At 38.8% G+C, this 18,369-nt stretch overlaps 1 protein-coding gene across 1 annotated transcript in view; it reads right to left on the bottom strand.

Annotated features, from left to right (window-relative positions):
* LOC137173639 (NEDD4-like E3 ubiquitin-protein ligase WWP1) overlaps positions 1–17,136 on the bottom strand; it is a 33,372-nt gene extending 16,236 nt beyond the window's left edge. Inside the window, exons 1-8 of the mRNA XM_067578545.1 lie at positions 16,863–17,136; positions 6,808–6,864; positions 6,240–6,331; positions 5,872–6,010; positions 3,921–4,045; positions 3,526–3,678; positions 3,175–3,247; positions 314–489 (exon numbers count right to left, since the gene is read on the bottom strand). Coding sequence (XP_067434646.1) covers positions 314–489; positions 3,175–3,247; positions 3,526–3,678; positions 3,921–4,045; positions 5,872–6,010; positions 6,240–6,309 — 736 coding nt within the window. The 5' untranslated portion in view covers positions 6,310–6,331; positions 6,808–6,864; positions 16,863–17,136. The remainder of the gene's footprint in view (positions 1–313; positions 490–3,174; positions 3,248–3,525; positions 3,679–3,920; positions 4,046–5,871; positions 6,011–6,239; positions 6,332–6,807; positions 6,865–16,862) is intronic.
* Positions 17,137–18,369: the final 1,233 nt, after the last annotated feature.

The following is an 18,369-nucleotide window of genomic DNA, read 5'->3' as shown; positions in this document are numbered from 1 at the left end:
TGGAAAGATGAACATGTATAACTGAGGTGCTCTGGTAATAATCTGGATCTTTCTATCTTTGACATGAGCTTATAGTTTATTATATACAGTACATTCAGTAAATGCAGCAAGTTATCCAATTCTCAAATGAATCATATGCAACAACATAGCTACTCACAGGGCCAGGAATGAGAAAAACACAACAGAATAAGGCAGATTTTGGGAGGTTGTGCATGATTTTATAGCACTGAAAAGGCCTGGGGACCAAAGGATTCTACTTTAAAAGTTAATGTAATTCACAAATGTAAAAATGCAAACTAAAGATCAAGCTCACCTGTCCTACTCTCTGTGTCACTGTCTGAAGGTTGGTGGACTGGGGTGGAGTTGGGTGTGGCGTCTCCATTGACGATGTGAGAGAGAGCAGGGCTACAGGAACTGGAAGGCACCTGACCGTCCACACCATTAGAGGCTGAACTAGACCTAGGGTCCAAGTCTGTACCATTCACTGTGCTGTAGGAGAAAACACCGATAGCATTTTGTTAAATCTGAATCATTAATTGATCCTAACAAATTCTACACAAATATAATACACACAGTGTTTAAGAACTAAAACTATATTATGTAAATTCTACTCAACTCAAGTTCTGTTTTTGCTAAATGTGTGCTACTTCCACTGTGAGTGTGGGTGTCAGATAAAAGACTGGCTTGTGACACTGAGACTATTGTCCTGTAGGGGTAAGGACAGGGCATGATAGGATGGCATTGTGACGTAATGGGCACAGCTGAAGAGGCCCTTTTGTAAGCCGGCAGTGTTCAGTCGCTGTCGTAGACGTGCCCACACTAAGACCAATACAAAATCTACCATATGACTCAAGTCCAGGCTTTGTCTAGGCGAGAGGTGGGCTGCCAGCCAGCAATTAGAAAAACGTCAGACCAACAAGCCAGTAACCAATAAAACTTGCAAACACATAACTACATTAAAAAAAACAATCAACAATAAAATTAATGTTGATTTTACTACTTAGCATATCCACAAGTCATAAAAGCTTTTACTATGCTACCCAATGTAAGGTCAGATGCATAGCACATGACGTGATGCCAGCAGATTTCCCACCAAATCTGCCCAAGTTTCCATAGATCCCAGCAGAGAGTGGCAATCTGTCTAGTGATGGTTATTAGTTCATTTGTATTAATTATAATACTTTATATTTGTAATTATATTTATGTTTCATTAATTGGGTAACTGGAAATATTTAGTCAAATGCAAATGGACTTGCAGTTTTAGTTTTGCAGTCTGATGCAGAAAGGCAATTATCTAAATTCTATAAATAGGAACACACACAGTTTGAACAAAATACACCATCATACTGCTGTAACCAGCACAGAGGTCAGCATTAAGTGTTTTGACAGGCAGTGAGACCTGGCGCCTCTGGCTCCACAGGAAGGGTCTCCCTACTTCACTGTTTGAGGAGAAGCAGATCCCCAAGCTAACTGTAATGGAGGGGAAGAAATGCAACAAATCAAGGCAGAGTAAAAAGAAAAACAAAACAAAAAATGCAGGAAAAGGCACAAGCAAGGTTAGTAAGACTCAGGAAATAAAGAGATGAGGGGGAAATGATTGAAGGGAGGTAGGTTAAAAGAGGTGAATTAAAAAAAAAAAAAAGAAGAGAGAGGATATGGAGTGAAGATTGCCAGAAAATACACCTAAGCATAACAGTGATGCACTGTCAGACCATGAAGGACAACAAGTCAAGAGACAAAGAGAGACACAAATGGGAAGAAGTAGGGCAGAGATTCCCCAAGCACCAGTCCCCAGCTACACAGCAGACAGCTCACCTCTGTTAGGGCGGCTTTTATGTCATGCAAGTGAAGTCACATTTTGGGGAAGAAGCAGGGACACTAAGACCAAGGTCAGATCAATAATAGAAGGAGGGAATAATACATCCACAATTTTAACAGCTAATCAGAAGCTATGACCCTGCGTTTTATACTCTTGCACGGAGGGATTTAACAACTTAAGTCGTAATGCCATCAACATTTTCAGAATGTGGTACTCAATACAAGTCATTGTACCGCAGCATAATGTGAGCCTCTTTTTTACTTCTCACTGGTTTGGAGTGGGCGGTGCTTAGTTGAAAAAAGGTGATGTCACATTCTGCACACCAATCTCAATTCAGCAACATTTGACTCAAAATGTGATGACAGTTGACTGACCAAACCACAACCACACAGTCCTGAGTCTCCTAGTATTAAACTCTTTATAAATAATAACCAAAAATGGTGTTTATCTTGATCTGAAACTTTGATTACTGCTTATTTGGTCATGAATATTTTACTTTATAGAGAAAGAGATGCAGACCAGTGAGAGCTTCAAAATTAAAACATGTTGAATGTGACTTGTTAAAAATTAACTTCCTTTTATAAACACATGTTTACAGTTTGATTATTTATATAACAATGTCAAAGAGAAATTCTGTTTGGCTCTCACAAATATCCCTCAGCTATCTGCTTTTCCTATCTGAATTGACCATTTTGGGAACTCCCAGGAAGGGGGAACACTACCAAGTTTTAAATTTCTCTCTGTTTGTGTTTTGCAGTCCTCTCAGAAACTGCAATGCAGTGAGGAGCCAGACTCAACCCCCCACCAACCTCCCGTCTGGTGCGATGAGCAGACGTGCTCCCTTTCTGGCTTTTCAATAACAACCCTGTTTGCCTCACTGAAGGGCACTTTTAGAGTATGACAAATAATAAAGATTGGCACCAGTGGGGTAGTAGCTAGAACTAAAAGCAGTGGAGCGAGATAGATAGGTTTGAGAAAAAGGAAGACGAAGTGAGATAAGAGCTTGGATCTACCTCTGAATCTACCTCTATGTTGTAAAAAAAAGTAGGTGTGGTGAGATGAAAGCCTCTACTGCATGCGCTAGGGCAAAACAATAAAATAGTCTAAACAGTAATGTAAAGTAGAGTTCGATGTGTTCCTACAGGACACATTATATTAGAAACTGTTAACACACGACTCTTTGCTGTTTGTTAGCATTCCTTTACTTGAGACAAAGCATGCCGCTTGGTTTAAAGCAGCTAACCAGGCCAACAACCATTTTAGGAAAACTTGAGTAGAAAGAATCTTCTCCCTCACAAGATATGTGGAGCAACAAGAAAATGCCCAAAAATGGTTTGTTTGTTTATTTGGTTTACCTGTTGGCAGCCCTTGAGGAAGAGGAAGACGAGTCTCCATTTTCATGGATGGCATCACCATTCTGTTGGACTTCTGGAGAGGATTGGAGAAAATAATGTTAGCCTATACAGTGTATGTCCTGCAGATTAAAGTGTGTGACCATGTGCCAGTGTGCACTTAAAGAAATGAATTCAAATGAGTAGAAATGGTAAGTGCTTGGTAGTGTAAGGGTTGGGTGATATAGCGTAACAGTATTTTCCTGTTTTTGTGACATTTTTCTCTGCTTGTGCTTCCACATTGTATGTTTTTTACTAGTAGAAAGGTAATTAACATTGGCAACCCAACTCCAAACATATAATTGTTAGGCTCACTGGTGCCATTTGCTGCATTGCCGTTGGTGAGTGGTGCCAGTTCCTCCTGGTCAGTGACAGTCAGTCCGTCTAGGTAGATCGTCAGCTCCCCGCAGGGAACCACAACTCCCTTCTGCTCCACACTCAACTTCAGCACCTCCTTCACATTCTCCACTGTAGAGCCAAAGCAGGGATGTTGTAAAGGAGACAATGCAATAGAGTTGCATCAAGAAAAACATAGAACAGACTCAGAAACATGATACTGATATCGGCTAGTCTATGTAAGTAAAACCTTAATGAATCTACCATTGTGTGATAATGTAGTAACTGTGCCATAACTGTATTTGCTAAACACATGCCACACTATAATTTGTAAAATAATATGGATCTGTATGCTTGATGTAGCTTTATCATACATTTTCTGTCATGCTGTTCCAAGGCTTGTGTTAGGTCCAGCATGGCTTTGCCCAGCAGAGCGTCTGCTTTTAGGGTGTGGTGACTCCATACTTTGAAATCCACCAGAGTGTGCGGTGTTACATTCCTAATGGGTCAAGAACACAAAAACACAGTAATATTAAAGCAACTTTTAACACAAATCATACACATTTAAAGGTTTATCAGAAGAAGGACAACAGACACAAAGTCTGGCCATGCTTTAGTGTAGATGGGTTCGCTGTGTTCTGTTTTTTACTGCAGTGATATACCAAGTAAAACAAAACAATATGTCTGTTACAAAAATATGTTATTTACAGTATGTACCAGTACGTAACAATGAACGAAGTTAACCACACACAATCATAAAGCATTCAGCACAGTTTCAAATCAAAGCTGAAGTCCCTGAATCATTTTCCCATGCAGTATATTCCTCAGTGTAAGTGCAAGTATAATGCCTCAATGTTGATGGTCCAAGATCATTTACAGATGAGGGATTCAAGGCTGAAATTATAGACGTTGCTGTCTGTGAGTTATTGAAATATTACTGAGGTCTGTTGTGTTTATAGTTGTCAGTTTACATTTTCTGTTCTCTAACTCTTTTGACAACATCAAGGACAAAATGGCGTGTTATTTGTGAATGATGTCAAAACGTTTAGCGGCACTATGTGAAATTGGTGGCAGTTACTTTTAGGTCAGTAATTTTACCGGCGACAGTTTGGTTTTATAGAGGCAGACAGTATGGCGGTGCTGCACTCCTCACACTATCATTTTAAGACTGTCCTCTCAGTTTTAACTCCCTACCAAGAGGGGGGCTTTTTAAAGGAAAAGCTCTGCTGCTGCTGCTGCTGCTGAAGCAGAGTGGCTTTGGCTGCAGAATTGGGGAGAAGTGGTATCCATGGCGATTTGATTTTCCATTAAAGCATTCACAATCAAAAATAATACTTTCTGCACAACCTGCAATGATGCAACTCAGACAATATTGCTCATCGTAAAATGAGCGGCAGGGAAAAACAAGAATCCTAAAACCTTGTGTTTTCTGTCTTTACACCACATGAACACTACACAGCACAGTCACTGTATTCACAGTTGAACACATCAGCATTAAAAGAAATATTTAGTATTATAGCCTTGTGTAGGACCCATAACAGCTTACAAAAGATCCATGGTGCAGACACAGGACCACAAACACAAGAGTACTCTGTCTTGTCAGCAATAATTACCCAATCAAAGCAATTAGCATTTGCAATGACATGTCTCTGGCACTTGGCCGAGCCATTCGGAAGCCAGAGAGTTGTAAAACTCTGCCGTGTTCTGGCTGTTGGCTCCAAGATACAAAGGACGTGTTGTTGTACAGTATTTTCCCTTCTTCGAATCATTATCAGATGAGCCACCTGAGGGGTTATTTGTCATTATATTTAGATTTTCTGCAGAATACGTTTTTTATAAACATGTTTTAACAACCTTATGTTTGTTACATAAGGTATACACTGTCAGACACACATACACCCAAAATTCCTGCACCAAACTCTGTCTACTAAAAGAGCTTCTAGGAAGGAGGAGAGAAATGTTGCTCCATTTCTCTCTCTCTCAACAGCTTTTTATATAAGCATGGGTCATTTGGAGATCAACACAGTCTCAAGGAACATTCTGTTTGGGGGAGTGAGAGGAGGCAGATGTTTGCAGAAGTCTCGACTCAGAAATCCTCAGTCTGTCTCACATTTTATCTTCTCCAAATAACAAAGTGACTGGAGATCCATTAGTTATCCTCCAACACTCATTTATGGATCTCACTTTGAAAGTTAACTTGTATATCGAGAACTTGGCTTCATACATTTATCATGCACACAATTTAAAAAGATGGAAAAAAAAGAGAGAGAGAAAACCAAGAAGCTATAGCACAAATATAAAGAAATATAGCATGTTGCTTCTTACAGAGTGAGCCTCTCATCCCATTTAGGACTGGAGGAGCTGTAGGACTTCGCTGTGCGTCGCGACTCCCCCTCCGCTGTCACCTCCACATAAATGGCAGTCCCAAACAGGCTTTTCTTCCTCTTGATTTTGGCACAGGAAACTGGCCAAGGGCAAATGAAGAAGTGATAAGACTATTGAAAACTTTAACTTTCAACATTTTACCTTTTACTCTTACTCAGATATTCGGACTAAATAATATGACGCATTATTGATCCTTGAGGGGAGGACCTCTTCACATAGGAAATCTTGCTGACACAGGGCTTAAATGTGAGCTCTCTGAGTAAGCGACACTACACCCTCACATGATAGTCTACTGTGTTTGGACTCACCAATGGCATGGAGCTGTGATGTTCCTCTGTGGTTATGGCTAGACTCTGCTCTCGATGAGGCCGTGGCCATGTCATACACCACAGTGGGAAACCTTCAAATCCATACACACACACAGAAACACACAAGACACATACCAAGTGAATTCACAGATAAGGAACTGATGAACTCGGCAGGGTTCCAATACAAACACAACTGAGAACTTGTAGGGACCAGTACATACTCTGAACCTTTTGTTGCTGCAATCAACAAACACCACAGCTGAAGAAATAATTAAAAACTGATCATGCTACTGATTGTCAGTTGCTTCATGGCTCCTGTTTGTACTTCTGACTACTCTGATCAGGACTTTTATATGATAATATGACAGTTTTACAAGTTTCTGTGGCATACAGGAGGTTTGTGATCCTGCTCAACATTCTCTCTCTGATCAATAGTCTTTGTTCCAAACATTTTTACACTTGAAACATGAAACTCTTTATCTTATTACACCTAATATTTACCACTATTAAGTGTAATATTAAAATAATTTCTGCATATTGTGATCTACACAGACAAAACTATACTTACAATTGGTGTGTGCTGCTTGACCCTCTGGTTCAGCCCACTCCGTGTCCCATGGTTCCTCTGAAACAGAAAAGAGAAGACTTTTAGGACAAAGCTCAGCACAGCTGGTACAAACTGCAGAGCTTAAGACAACAATGTATTACTTTCTTTGTATTTTCTCATAACATATACAGAATAACATTAGATCTACTGTTAAGGCCTGCAGTTGCACAACTGGCTATATGTCAACGACTGCTCACTGATCACACATACAAGTGTTTGATTCTTCTTTTATCAGCGGTCAACTTCAAAACTCTGTGTTCCTCAAAGATGACTTCTTTCAGTGAAGTTATTTTTGTGCAGTGATTACATTTAACTGCATGACTACTGTCAGTTCAAACACAGTCAGCTTTCCAGTTAGTGATTTATGTACTTAAGAGTAATTTTGAACCTGTTTAAAACCTGTCTGATCACTCAACCTGCACAATGCCATGTACTGTTTTAAAGCTATGTCTTGCAGTTCACCTACTTTCATACAATGCCGCTGCTGAGCAGAATGTTACAGTGGGCTCTGATTTCTGTTCACCACCTTGGTGTCAGTGTTTTATGTCTTCTAGCATTAATACCACAATTCTGGCAAAGGGCATGGTTAGCCTCTTTAAACCATGCACCTCAATTCGTAAATGTGTTGAATTCATGTTTAGATAAGCCCCACAGTCACTTTTCTGTGAAAGTCACAGAGCCAATCTAAAATTTCCATAACATGAACTACGTGGATCAAATCTGGATTGAATGCAGTCACATTAACATAAAGGTTACAGCATACACAAGGGAGATGTATTGAATGAACATCTTGTTCTGCTGTCTTAAGACTACAATGTCATAAATGATCATTTCACTAACATCTCTTGCAAAAGATATTGTCAATTCACATCACATGCAGCTAAAAACCTCACATCAGATGGGTCGATATCAATATGCTTTCTTATTTCACACTGCAAGGGATTTGTTCCCTTGCAGGGCAAAAGAGGGAAAAAATGGAAAATCCCATGAATCATCAGACCATCAACAAAGTCCCCCTAAATGTTTACTTTCAGTCATGCCAACTAATTACACTATGACTATGATAAGACCACATTATTACACCATACTGTATTATTATCAAGAATAGCAATGTCACAATCAAGTTTTTTGGACACCGATCAGATTCCTTTAATAACATATCTGTCAATACTAGTTTGACAATAATACTTGACCCAAACACTGAGGGTCCTGGTTCAGAACTACTGAGTTCATAAACTTAAATCACTGATGCATGAAATGAATGAAAGCTTAACTGGGAGAATGTGACTGTAAATGTGAATTGATGTGATGCAATCAGCTAAAGAGAGGACGAATAACTCTGTTGGAGTTGGTGGAACAACAAATACAATCCACTTTCAATTGTACATCAGTGTTACAAAGTCGAATTTCTTCCCTTAAAAATTATATTTAGCCGAGTACAGACACTAGCTGCGGAGAGCCTTTTAACCAGACAACAGGCAAGTTCAATTTTGGTTCCACCTGTGCTTTTACTGCTATAACAAATCAAAATGTCTGCTGTGAAAAAGGTCTATTATCAAACTCCATTTGCCACCAGTGACAAGATCATTCTAATCCCCAGTGTTCAAGCATTAACCTCATCAGCAACATAGAGGTGAAAACAACATTAACTGTCAGCGTCTGAACTCCAGAAGCCAATAAGTCAATGCACCCACTGTTTCCTGGTCCTGTACAAAGCTTCCAATTAGGACCAAGCATATTTTGATACAATTTGATGATCACAGCACCAGTTTGACACAGACGCTGGTTGATCCATGTCTGACCAGGCTGCTTTTAAGCAGCTTAGAAGGAACCCAATTAAGATGATAGGGATAGTCCATGCCAGAAGTAACCAATCAGTTTGCAAGCTACTTGATAGATGGGGACAAAAAATGATCCATGTCAGCAGAACAGTGCCAGGCAAAGCCAAGTCTGCTATCTTGCTACTCTCAAATTTTCATACCAGGTGAGTTCACTAGTGATCTGCTAGTTTAAAGTAAAAGCTTTAAGCCCAAATTGAAGTTTACCATATATTTTAGATAGTATCAATTACATTTCATCGAGTTTATTGAAAACAAAAATGAACTGTCACATACAATAAGCTGGGTAAAAGCAGGAAATCTATTATATACTGAAATTATCAGAGAACACAATATGTACAAAGGCCACATGATATCTGTATATACACTGATTTCCATTTTTTAATGTAAACAAAGGGTGATTCATAGTTTAAAGAGACAAAACATTAAAAAACATGCTTCTATCCATTTTGAAACTAGCTGCACAGAGGAAACACAAAAGTACAACACAAATACAAAAACACAAAGCTTAATATTTAACAAATGTTGTAACCCTAACAGTTTGATTTCTAATCTCAATATATAGCAATGAGACCAAATGTGGGACCCACACAGCATTGCTGAGTAAAACAGATGATCCTGACAAGGAAAACATTGACACTGCTTAGCAGCCTTCCCTATAGAGTAGATGGATGACAGCTAAAACTGGAGGAATGGGGGATGAATGATGGAGCAGGTTCCAGCAGTTATGTGCTGCCACTCTCAAGGGTCTGAATAATGAAAACAGTTATTGATAGACTGACACCAAAATCCTCCTTGTGCCACTGATATGGGCTGATAGACACATGGGTCAACAGGTGAGTAAAGCATTCTTTATATAGCATTGAAATATGCTACAGTATATGGCATATATTTGATTCTTTTTTTTTGGTTAAACAACTGAATTGATTTATTGATTATCAAAACTGTTGCATATATTTCTGTCTATTAACTAGTGAATTAATTGACTTATCGTTTCAGCTGTAATCTCTATCTCAAAATGGTGCTTCATAGTTGAAAAGACCAAATTTACATGGATTTACAGTGCTGCTGTCACTGAGATCAACAAAACCCAATCAGTAGCATTTCAATGAAAAAAATCATCCTCCCTGGGGACTTCCCAAAAAGGTGCGATAGTCGTGTGCATGCAAGCAGAGGAGATACAAACATTGTGCCACTAGTGGTCAAAAACACCACAGGGTACCTTTGAACACATTGTATTAATTTTAAGTATCACTGAGGCCTTCGGGATTAGGAGCTGTGAAGCACCTAATCATGTCAGTCATGTTAACTTAAACTGTTTTAGTGCAAAACTGTCCAATGTTTAGTTCAGTGATCATCACTCACATAAAATAATATTTAACACTGTCAGACATGACCGTGTCTCATTATTACCAGTAGTGGACATATGTAGTCATCATGAATAAATGTCTCTCTACACATTGTACATGTAAATCTAAATCAGATACACTGACACACTTCCTGTTGATAAACCAAGTTCACTCTCAAGTTGAGTTCCACAAACTCAAACTTGCTGATATTGTTAATCAATAAAAGAAATCAGATTCAGAATCAGAGTCTAACATTACTGAGTCTGTACACCTCCACTTTAACTACTGCATATGACGCTTTATTTTCTGTTACAAGAACGAGATCATGGAATGAAGTAAAATATTAGTGTGTAGACACGTGCAAAGTACACACTTTGTTAAAATGTGTCAGGTACATATTCAACATTCAACATCTTATGTTGTTCAGATCTCTGACTGCAGATCTCAAGTGAATGGGAATATATCCAAATCCCAAAAAACATGAGCATAGTGTCAGGTCCACGTACTGAGTCCCTGATCAGCAATTTTGCTTTATAAATTTAACATTGTTTTATTAAGCTTGGAAGTCTGAGCTAAACTTTCACTTTTGCAGGGGATGCCTCATGAAGAATGCAGCAGCACAGAAAAATACAGTGGCTCAGTCGTTAGCGTTGTTCCCAACAAGAAGGACCCAATCAATTCCAGGCCCTTGCACTTTCTATATCAGGTTTTTATGCTCCGTCTGTCTGGATTTCCTCTGGGTTCTCCCTTTGTATTCTGACAATCCACACACAAGTCAAGTGTGCTGCAGACTAGGGAAATCCAAATTAAGTTTTTTTCCTTGTGGTTTGTGTGTGTGTGTTCTTACACACTGAAAAGGCTTAACATTTAAAGCACATTAAAGTTAGTAAAAAACAAAACAAACAACACAGACTGCATCACAGCTTTCCTTTACAGTGATTTGTGTATGTAATTCATTCTGTAAACATGGATCTTGCATATCAGCTTAGGGAATCCCTATTATAGACATTTAAGTTCCCTTCAGTATGGATTTGGACTGCAGACAAGTACCAGACTGTGAGGCCTAATTTAATGAACAGCCTTTTGATTAAAAATACACTGTACATATCAAAACAAGAAAACAAAATCAGATTTGCAAGAAGCAGACACATTAATCAGAGAATAAATATGTTGACAACCGGCAGTGCACAGAGATGGGATGTGGTAAACTGATGTATGAAAGACTTCTTGACACTTAACCACTGTCAGCACATTACTCACACATGACACTTACAATACTGTGGTTTACAGTTGTTTTAGAACAGCTACGCCCCTTAGCTGGTCTAAAAATCATTGTAAACTACAGCCTTGTTTTTTTTATTACTTTTATAAAACAGTTATTACATATAGCTGGCAAGGTTTCATGAAATAAACACACGGCAACAAAAAATGCAATTTATTGATAACAAATAATCATTCTTCCGCCATGCAGTGCAGTTCTTCAGCAACATTTAGCAGAATGGTTGCCAAGCAACACACAGACACAGTGGAAAGCATGCTAATCATTCTAGGCAAGCATACGTAAAGGGGACCTATTATGCTCATTTCCAGCTCTATATTATTATTATTTTTGGACTCCACTAGAGTAGATTTGCATGATCCACAGTCCAAAATACTCCTTCTTTATCTTATACTGGCCCTTTATGCAGCCCCTCAGTTCAGTCTCAGCTCGTATGTCTTTAAGGCCCACCTCCTGATGAGCCCACTCTGTTCTGATTGGCCAGGTTTCCGGCAGCCTGTTGAGGGGCAGCCATATCAGAGTCACGATAAGTTACTGCTGATGAAAACCCAACATTTCCTGCTTTACTGCTTCAAACTAAAAACTTTTAAATGACTAAATAATGGGAAATGAAACGTGTTCCTGGACAAATAAGCAGAGCTTCGTTAGTGGTGCTAAAAACCGGTCGACAACAATATATGGAGATATTTGGAACTATTTGTTCAGCAGATCAGTTAGAAATACAGGGAGAAATATACAATCAGAAACAGCCACAATGATAGTGATGTTTGATGAACAGCTGCAGATGACCAGCACACCTCCAACAGGTAAAGAACTTATTTTACATGGCCATACTGTGTAATGGAAAAACACTCACAGCATGCCAGCTCAACTCGAGTCATGGCTCGGTGTGACTACCCCCAAAACAATGGAAAAACACCATAATGTTAGCGGAACAGAGCAGTGACTCGCGCGCTGTCATGGAGCAGATGACCATATGAAGAAATCCATCACGAGTTGATGTCGGCTCGAGCTAAAAGTAGAAAGAAATGTTGGAAACCAAGTAGTCAGAGCAGTCTGAAGCTGGTGCTTTTTGCTCACAGGGATCACTTCTACATACGTTCACCTCATTATTTGACACTTTGGCCACGTTTAACATGAACATCTGATATTATAACATTATATATATATATATATATATATATATATATGACTGAAAATAAGAAAAAGCACAATAGGTCCCCCTTACAGATTGGGATGATTATTGACATTTATCTGGATATCGCCATTAATTGTGCAATTGTTGAAGTAGTGTTCAGTTATGTTAGTACTCCTCGCCGCAACCCAGTCAGTCCTCCCTCCCAACTCTTCAGCGCACTGCCCCCCGGAAAACAGCATCCATCTCCAGCAGGGAGAGCCAGATAGGTTACACTGTTTACTGTATATGTGATTTTGGGAAAAAAGACTTGACCTCACAATATCTTTGTCACTTTACACAATACATGGTGGGTCCAGATTTCTCTCACAACACAATCTTATGGGGTCCCAGCTTTGTTTCTTGACTTTTCCAGCTAAGGTAATTTCTCTCAGTAATTTCAGCATCTCCTTTCTTTTATATCTTCCTCCTTTATTAGGGCTGGGCAATTAATCAAATTTTGGCTTCCAACAATTATGAAAACAAGATAATCGGGATTAAACGATTATTGTGCCTCATTCTGTTTTGTAATGATGGTCTGGTTTTGTCTTGTATTATAAATCCAGCACATCTTGTGTCAAAGCAGCCGGACAGTGCAGTGAGAGACAGACAGGCAGAGCAGAGTCTTCCTCACAGTGCGAATGTGTCTGAATTTAACAAACAGTCAAATGTTCAGTGGTGGAAAAGGACTTATTATGACATCTACAAGCTACTTTGTTTTAGTTCAGTCAGACTTTGGATGCTATTATTTTAGACACTAGGATGCTTCACTCCGTGTAAATGATCTCTCCTTTCATCCAGCCGCTCGGCACTGTGCTTTCTCTGTCTGCAGTCTGTTATTGTGCACAAGCTTACTTGTAAAAAGCTGATTAGCAGCCTGGTTACACGTATACATGGCAGAGAAGTCAGTGTTCTCTAGGGAGTAAAATCTACCTGTGAAAACCAGGTTTCTCTAATCCCATACTCCATTTACAGAAAGCAGGTTTCTCGTTATCATGACAGTTAAGAAATCAGCTTTCAGGAGAAATCCGACTGTAACCTGGTTACTCAAGTGCAAGAAAACACACCAAAATCGAGCAGCCCTATCCCCATGCTGTCCAACTTTCCACCACTCATCCACACTTAGCCCTCCCATTAAATCAAAATTCACAACAAAATCTGACATTTTGAAACAATTTGTATAGGTGACTAATTGGCGCAGTAATACTGCAGTAATGCTGTCACAGGTTTGTGTTTATAGAGTATTTTACATCTCCAGCTCAGCCAATCATAATCAAGGACCAGAACTAACAGTTTTATTATAGAAATTCTACAGTAGTTCTGTCATCAATACTTTGACTCCTCACCAGCTCTGAGCTGCATTACATACTGTATATGGTCTGAAACAGCAGAATGCAGTTCGACTACTGGACAGGACAGGCCTCCCCATTTCCTATTTAGTGGATTAAATTTGTCTGACTTGATTAATCTGTTTTTTTTTTTTTTAAAGGAAAAAACAAATATCTTAATACGCAGGGGAATCCTTGCACATTAAAGACAGCATGTCTGAATTAGATTTGCAATATTTAGTCACAGAAAATTAATTGGCAACAATTTTAATAGTGAATTAAATGTTTCATTTTAAGCACAAAAAGATGCTTAAAAAAGGCTCACCTTCTAAAATGTGAATATTTGCTGATTTCACTGCTTTTCTATGATAGTAAACTAAATATATTTGTGTTTTGGACAGTAAGCAAGCAGCAACTTCATTTGTGATACAGTTTTCACTGTTTTCTGACATTTTGTTGTTCAAACAATTAATTAAAAAGTAATCATCAGATTAATCTAGAATGAAAACAACTATTCGTTGCACACCTAGTGTGAATCAAAGATCCTTGGCTTTCAATCTTTCTTTAATCAGTATATATGGAGTTATTTTTTTAAATGCCTGTTTGCCCTTGAGGGAGAATTTCAATTGCCTCAAGTCCAAGAGATAAGCATTAAATATGTTGGATCATCACATGCTCAAGGGAGAAAAGCACATCTCAGAATTTGAAAGCCATTTGCACAATAATATGTAAACGACACTGCTTTAACCTTGTATCTTGGGTTGGTTTCAGTTTTCCTTGTATCATTGTGTGTAACAGGTAGCTTATCCTGTCTAATGTGCTGGTGAGCCTGTGGAAAGGAAAGCCAGCAGAGTTGATGTAGGGGTAGATTTGCTTACAAAACAGCTAGCACCATGCTTATCGCTTGACAATGCACTTTATATTTTGTGTGCATGTGCATCTTGGTTGTGTGCTTAATGCCAAAGCTTCTTTGGGGAAGGCTGCTCACAGACTTTAAGAAACTGTGCCCACATACGTACATAATACTGGAGTCGCGTACACTAGAATACACCTAGGATGACCCTGATGTTGGGGTGGGGGGCATTTGCTTACTTGAACAAGACTGCAAGCACACACACAAAACTGGACAAAAAGCCAGGATATAACCTCAGTAACAGAAAAAAGGCTGGGCCATAACACATTCTAGTCTGGTTTTTCTGCTTTACTCTTCTGTTTCTGTTGAGATCGCAATAAATACCAACCTTAAGACATAAAGCACATTTAGGCTGAAACTTTATAACAACAGGAGGCAGGAGAAGCTTGATATTTACCTTGCAGAGGTTTTAATCAGTCCATTCAGAACCCTTAGAGTTGCACCGCAGCAGTCAGACACCCCAAATTTGTGATAACTGCAGAGTTTAGCCTTTGTAATGACAGTGATTGTGCTTTCAATTCCCCTGCATACAGTAAAGGCTGTTTCAAGGTTTAGTGAACAACAACCTTCAACCTATCTCTCACTTAACAACAATCAGGAGGTGCTTTCACCTCTTACAACTTTTCTTTATGTTGGCATGACACACTAGTTTCACACAGGGGCGGCAGGCTACAACTCCCGCTTTACCCACAGCTGCTTCCTTGCTTTTCAAAGGTCAGTGTGCATGTGTGAGTGAGAGACAGAGAGAGAGAGCAAACAAGTATATTTCAGAGCGAGCCATCAAAAGTTGCTGCTCAAGTGACAGTTTCCTGTAAGTAATTCCCTCCCAATGTGACACTAATATGTGACAAACGTCTGTTCATAGCTGAGAGACAGCAGGGCATTTAATAATGGTCATAAAAAACAATGGCCAAGATTGTTTAGAAAGCCTTCATCATCCACTGAACTAAAATCTGAGGCCAAGCCTATCCTCAAAGGGAAATAGCAGACTGCTGGGCCTAACCATTACTGATAGGGATTCCTATCAGGTATTAGCCAAGCCCAAGTTAACTATGTTAGCCCAAGTTACATTGTTCTCAATATTCTTTGCCAGTCAGGGTCTGTTACAGTGCAAGTTTTACATTGTTTATATACAGTATTTATTGAAGGGCACTACTGATATGTTGCAGCAGTGCTGTACTTAATAGCAGTGTGCCACATGTAAGGCCAGTGTTTACCTCAGCTGTTGTCCACGACCAAAGAAACACCACACAGACACCAAATGGCAACACCTTTAAAAGTTAAGAGGTAACCAAGAGTTCCTTCTTTTTGAGATTACGAAGTTCAATAAACAAGATCAAATCTTATTTGGTAATAAAACGAGCAGATTTCTCACACTTTCAAACTATTCGTAACGTGAGGCCAGAGACTTACAACACCCTGTTGACATTTCAAACGCAAACACTGATCATAACACACAAACTCTGATATGGTTAACGAACACTGGCTAACTGTGGATAATCTACTGACGTGCTAACATTAGCTCACAGACTGTAACCTAATAGCTAGGTTAGTTACTGGCCTTCAAATACTAATCTGATAAATCTGGGTCCAATGTTTGTTAAACTTGTATTTGCACCAGCCCTATCACATAGGTACAATATGTGTCAGATAGCATGTAGCCGTTTACTGCTACTAGTCTGCAACGCAAGCTAAAGTCAGCTATCAGTAGCTATCAATAAGCTAGCCAGCTAGCTACATAAAAATCCCAAATTTAGCATTATCTGTTTAAGTAACTAGCTTAGCTGACTATCCTTGTAACTACCGTTATAATATCTAACTGGTTAACCAGATGGTAATATTTGCACACAGATGAAACACTTTAAAGCGTTTGTTTAATGTTCAGCTGGATAACTTGCAGTAGAGCAGACGCGGCTAGTTTTAGTTTAGCAAGCTAACGTTACAAACTTAGCCAAGTTAGCTTTTAATCCAATTGCTGCCAGCTAGCCGGCTTGCTAACTAACAAACTAAGTAACGTCCGCCATCACGGAGCTACTCAAACAGTTTGGTTCAATGTGGAAGACAATAATTCATTTTTGACGTTACGAGAAAGTCGTTCGTGTTGGTTTAAAGTTAGATGCGCAGCTGTGTTTTACCTTGTCCGTTGTTCGCTCCTCTCTTACTCCCAGTGTCTCAGCGGTTGTCGGTGAAATGCCCACCGTACAGGCCCCACGGTAAGCTCCGGTTGTGGGTGAAATGCCCACCGTACAGGCCACACAGTCCGCTCCGGTTGTCGGTGAAATGCCCACCGTACAGGCCCCACAGTCAGCTACGGCTCTCTTGCCATCTCTGTGCACATAGTGTACAAGCCTCCGACCAGCAAAACACACGAGCGACAGGCGCGCCACCCCAAATACTGCTGTGTAATAACACGGGACACTGAAGATTCAAATCATTACACTGTTTATACATATATACATACCCAATCAACAAATTCGTCTCAAGACTTGTTTATATCGACAAAGAAGAAGCCACAACTTTAACATCTATTTAATTCTATTTTTATTAATGTTAGTATACATCAGGATTCTGGGAAAAACAAGTAAGACGATTATTTTGACACTCACACCACCAAGAAAGTCATACTATACTATGAAAACAAAAACCAGAATAGTTTAACAGACTGTCAATTTATTAATTTTACTGGTAAAAATTCACATCAGCAAATCCAACTTCTCGTTTCAACTTTTCATGATTGAATTAAGAAAGTATTTTGAGTCTATCCAACTTATAAACAATAACAAATGTGCACATACAGTTAGTGTGCTCCAAGAATAAAGAAAGTCTGATTTTATTGCCTACCTTTTATATCTATTTATTTTTATTATTACTTTCATCCTTTGTCCTGTTACCATGTTGACTGTATCAACAAACTGAAAATGAAGTCATGCACTTTATGTTATCTTTATTTCATTATGATGCCTAATTGTTTTCTGGTATTGTAATATTGTCACACATGTTGTAAGAGACACTTTCTATAAATAAGGCAATGGAGAAAATATCTGAGTCAATACCATGGCTATAGGCTGTGTATAATGTTGTTATTAACAACATTGCAACTGAAACGGTTTAACCAGAGCAGATGTACTTTTCCTGTGCATATCACAAGTGTCATTTAAATATTATAATTATATTATGTAGGCTATAGTTTTTTTTAAGTGCACAACCAAGACAATCTAGTCTTGTCTACTTACATACATGTAAACATGAGCACATCATTTCATGTATGTTGTGTAAAGTTAAAAAAAAATTCTTATTTATTTATTTAAATCTCATATTGCACCAATATTAATTTCTCACTTGGTTGTTAGTCTACTTCTGCAGCAATTTTGAAATTGAAAAATGAAAGATGATGACAAGAAATGAAAATAATAATAATACCAATCAAACAATCTGAGAAGGAAAAAAAATCACAGTTTGGTTGGACTGCCCACAATTCATGTCCACACTAAGGTGATAAAGGTGATAGATATTGATTCATTTTAATATTGGGAACCACTGTTATAGTATATAAATCACAAGTTGTTCTATCCCTATTTGTTTTGTACAGTTTCCCTATTTGTTGTTTCACCCACTTTGTTCATGTGGATTAATGAAATTTTA

The sequence above is a fragment of the Thunnus thynnus genome, chromosome 21 (genome assembly GCF_963924715.1).
Source record: "Thunnus thynnus chromosome 21, fThuThy2.1, whole genome shotgun sequence".
Lineage (NCBI taxonomy): Eukaryota > Metazoa > Chordata > Actinopteri > Scombriformes > Scombridae > Thunnus > Thunnus thynnus.
Note: the sequence above shows the minus strand (reverse complement) of the source record. Positions and strands in the feature narration are given on the sequence as shown.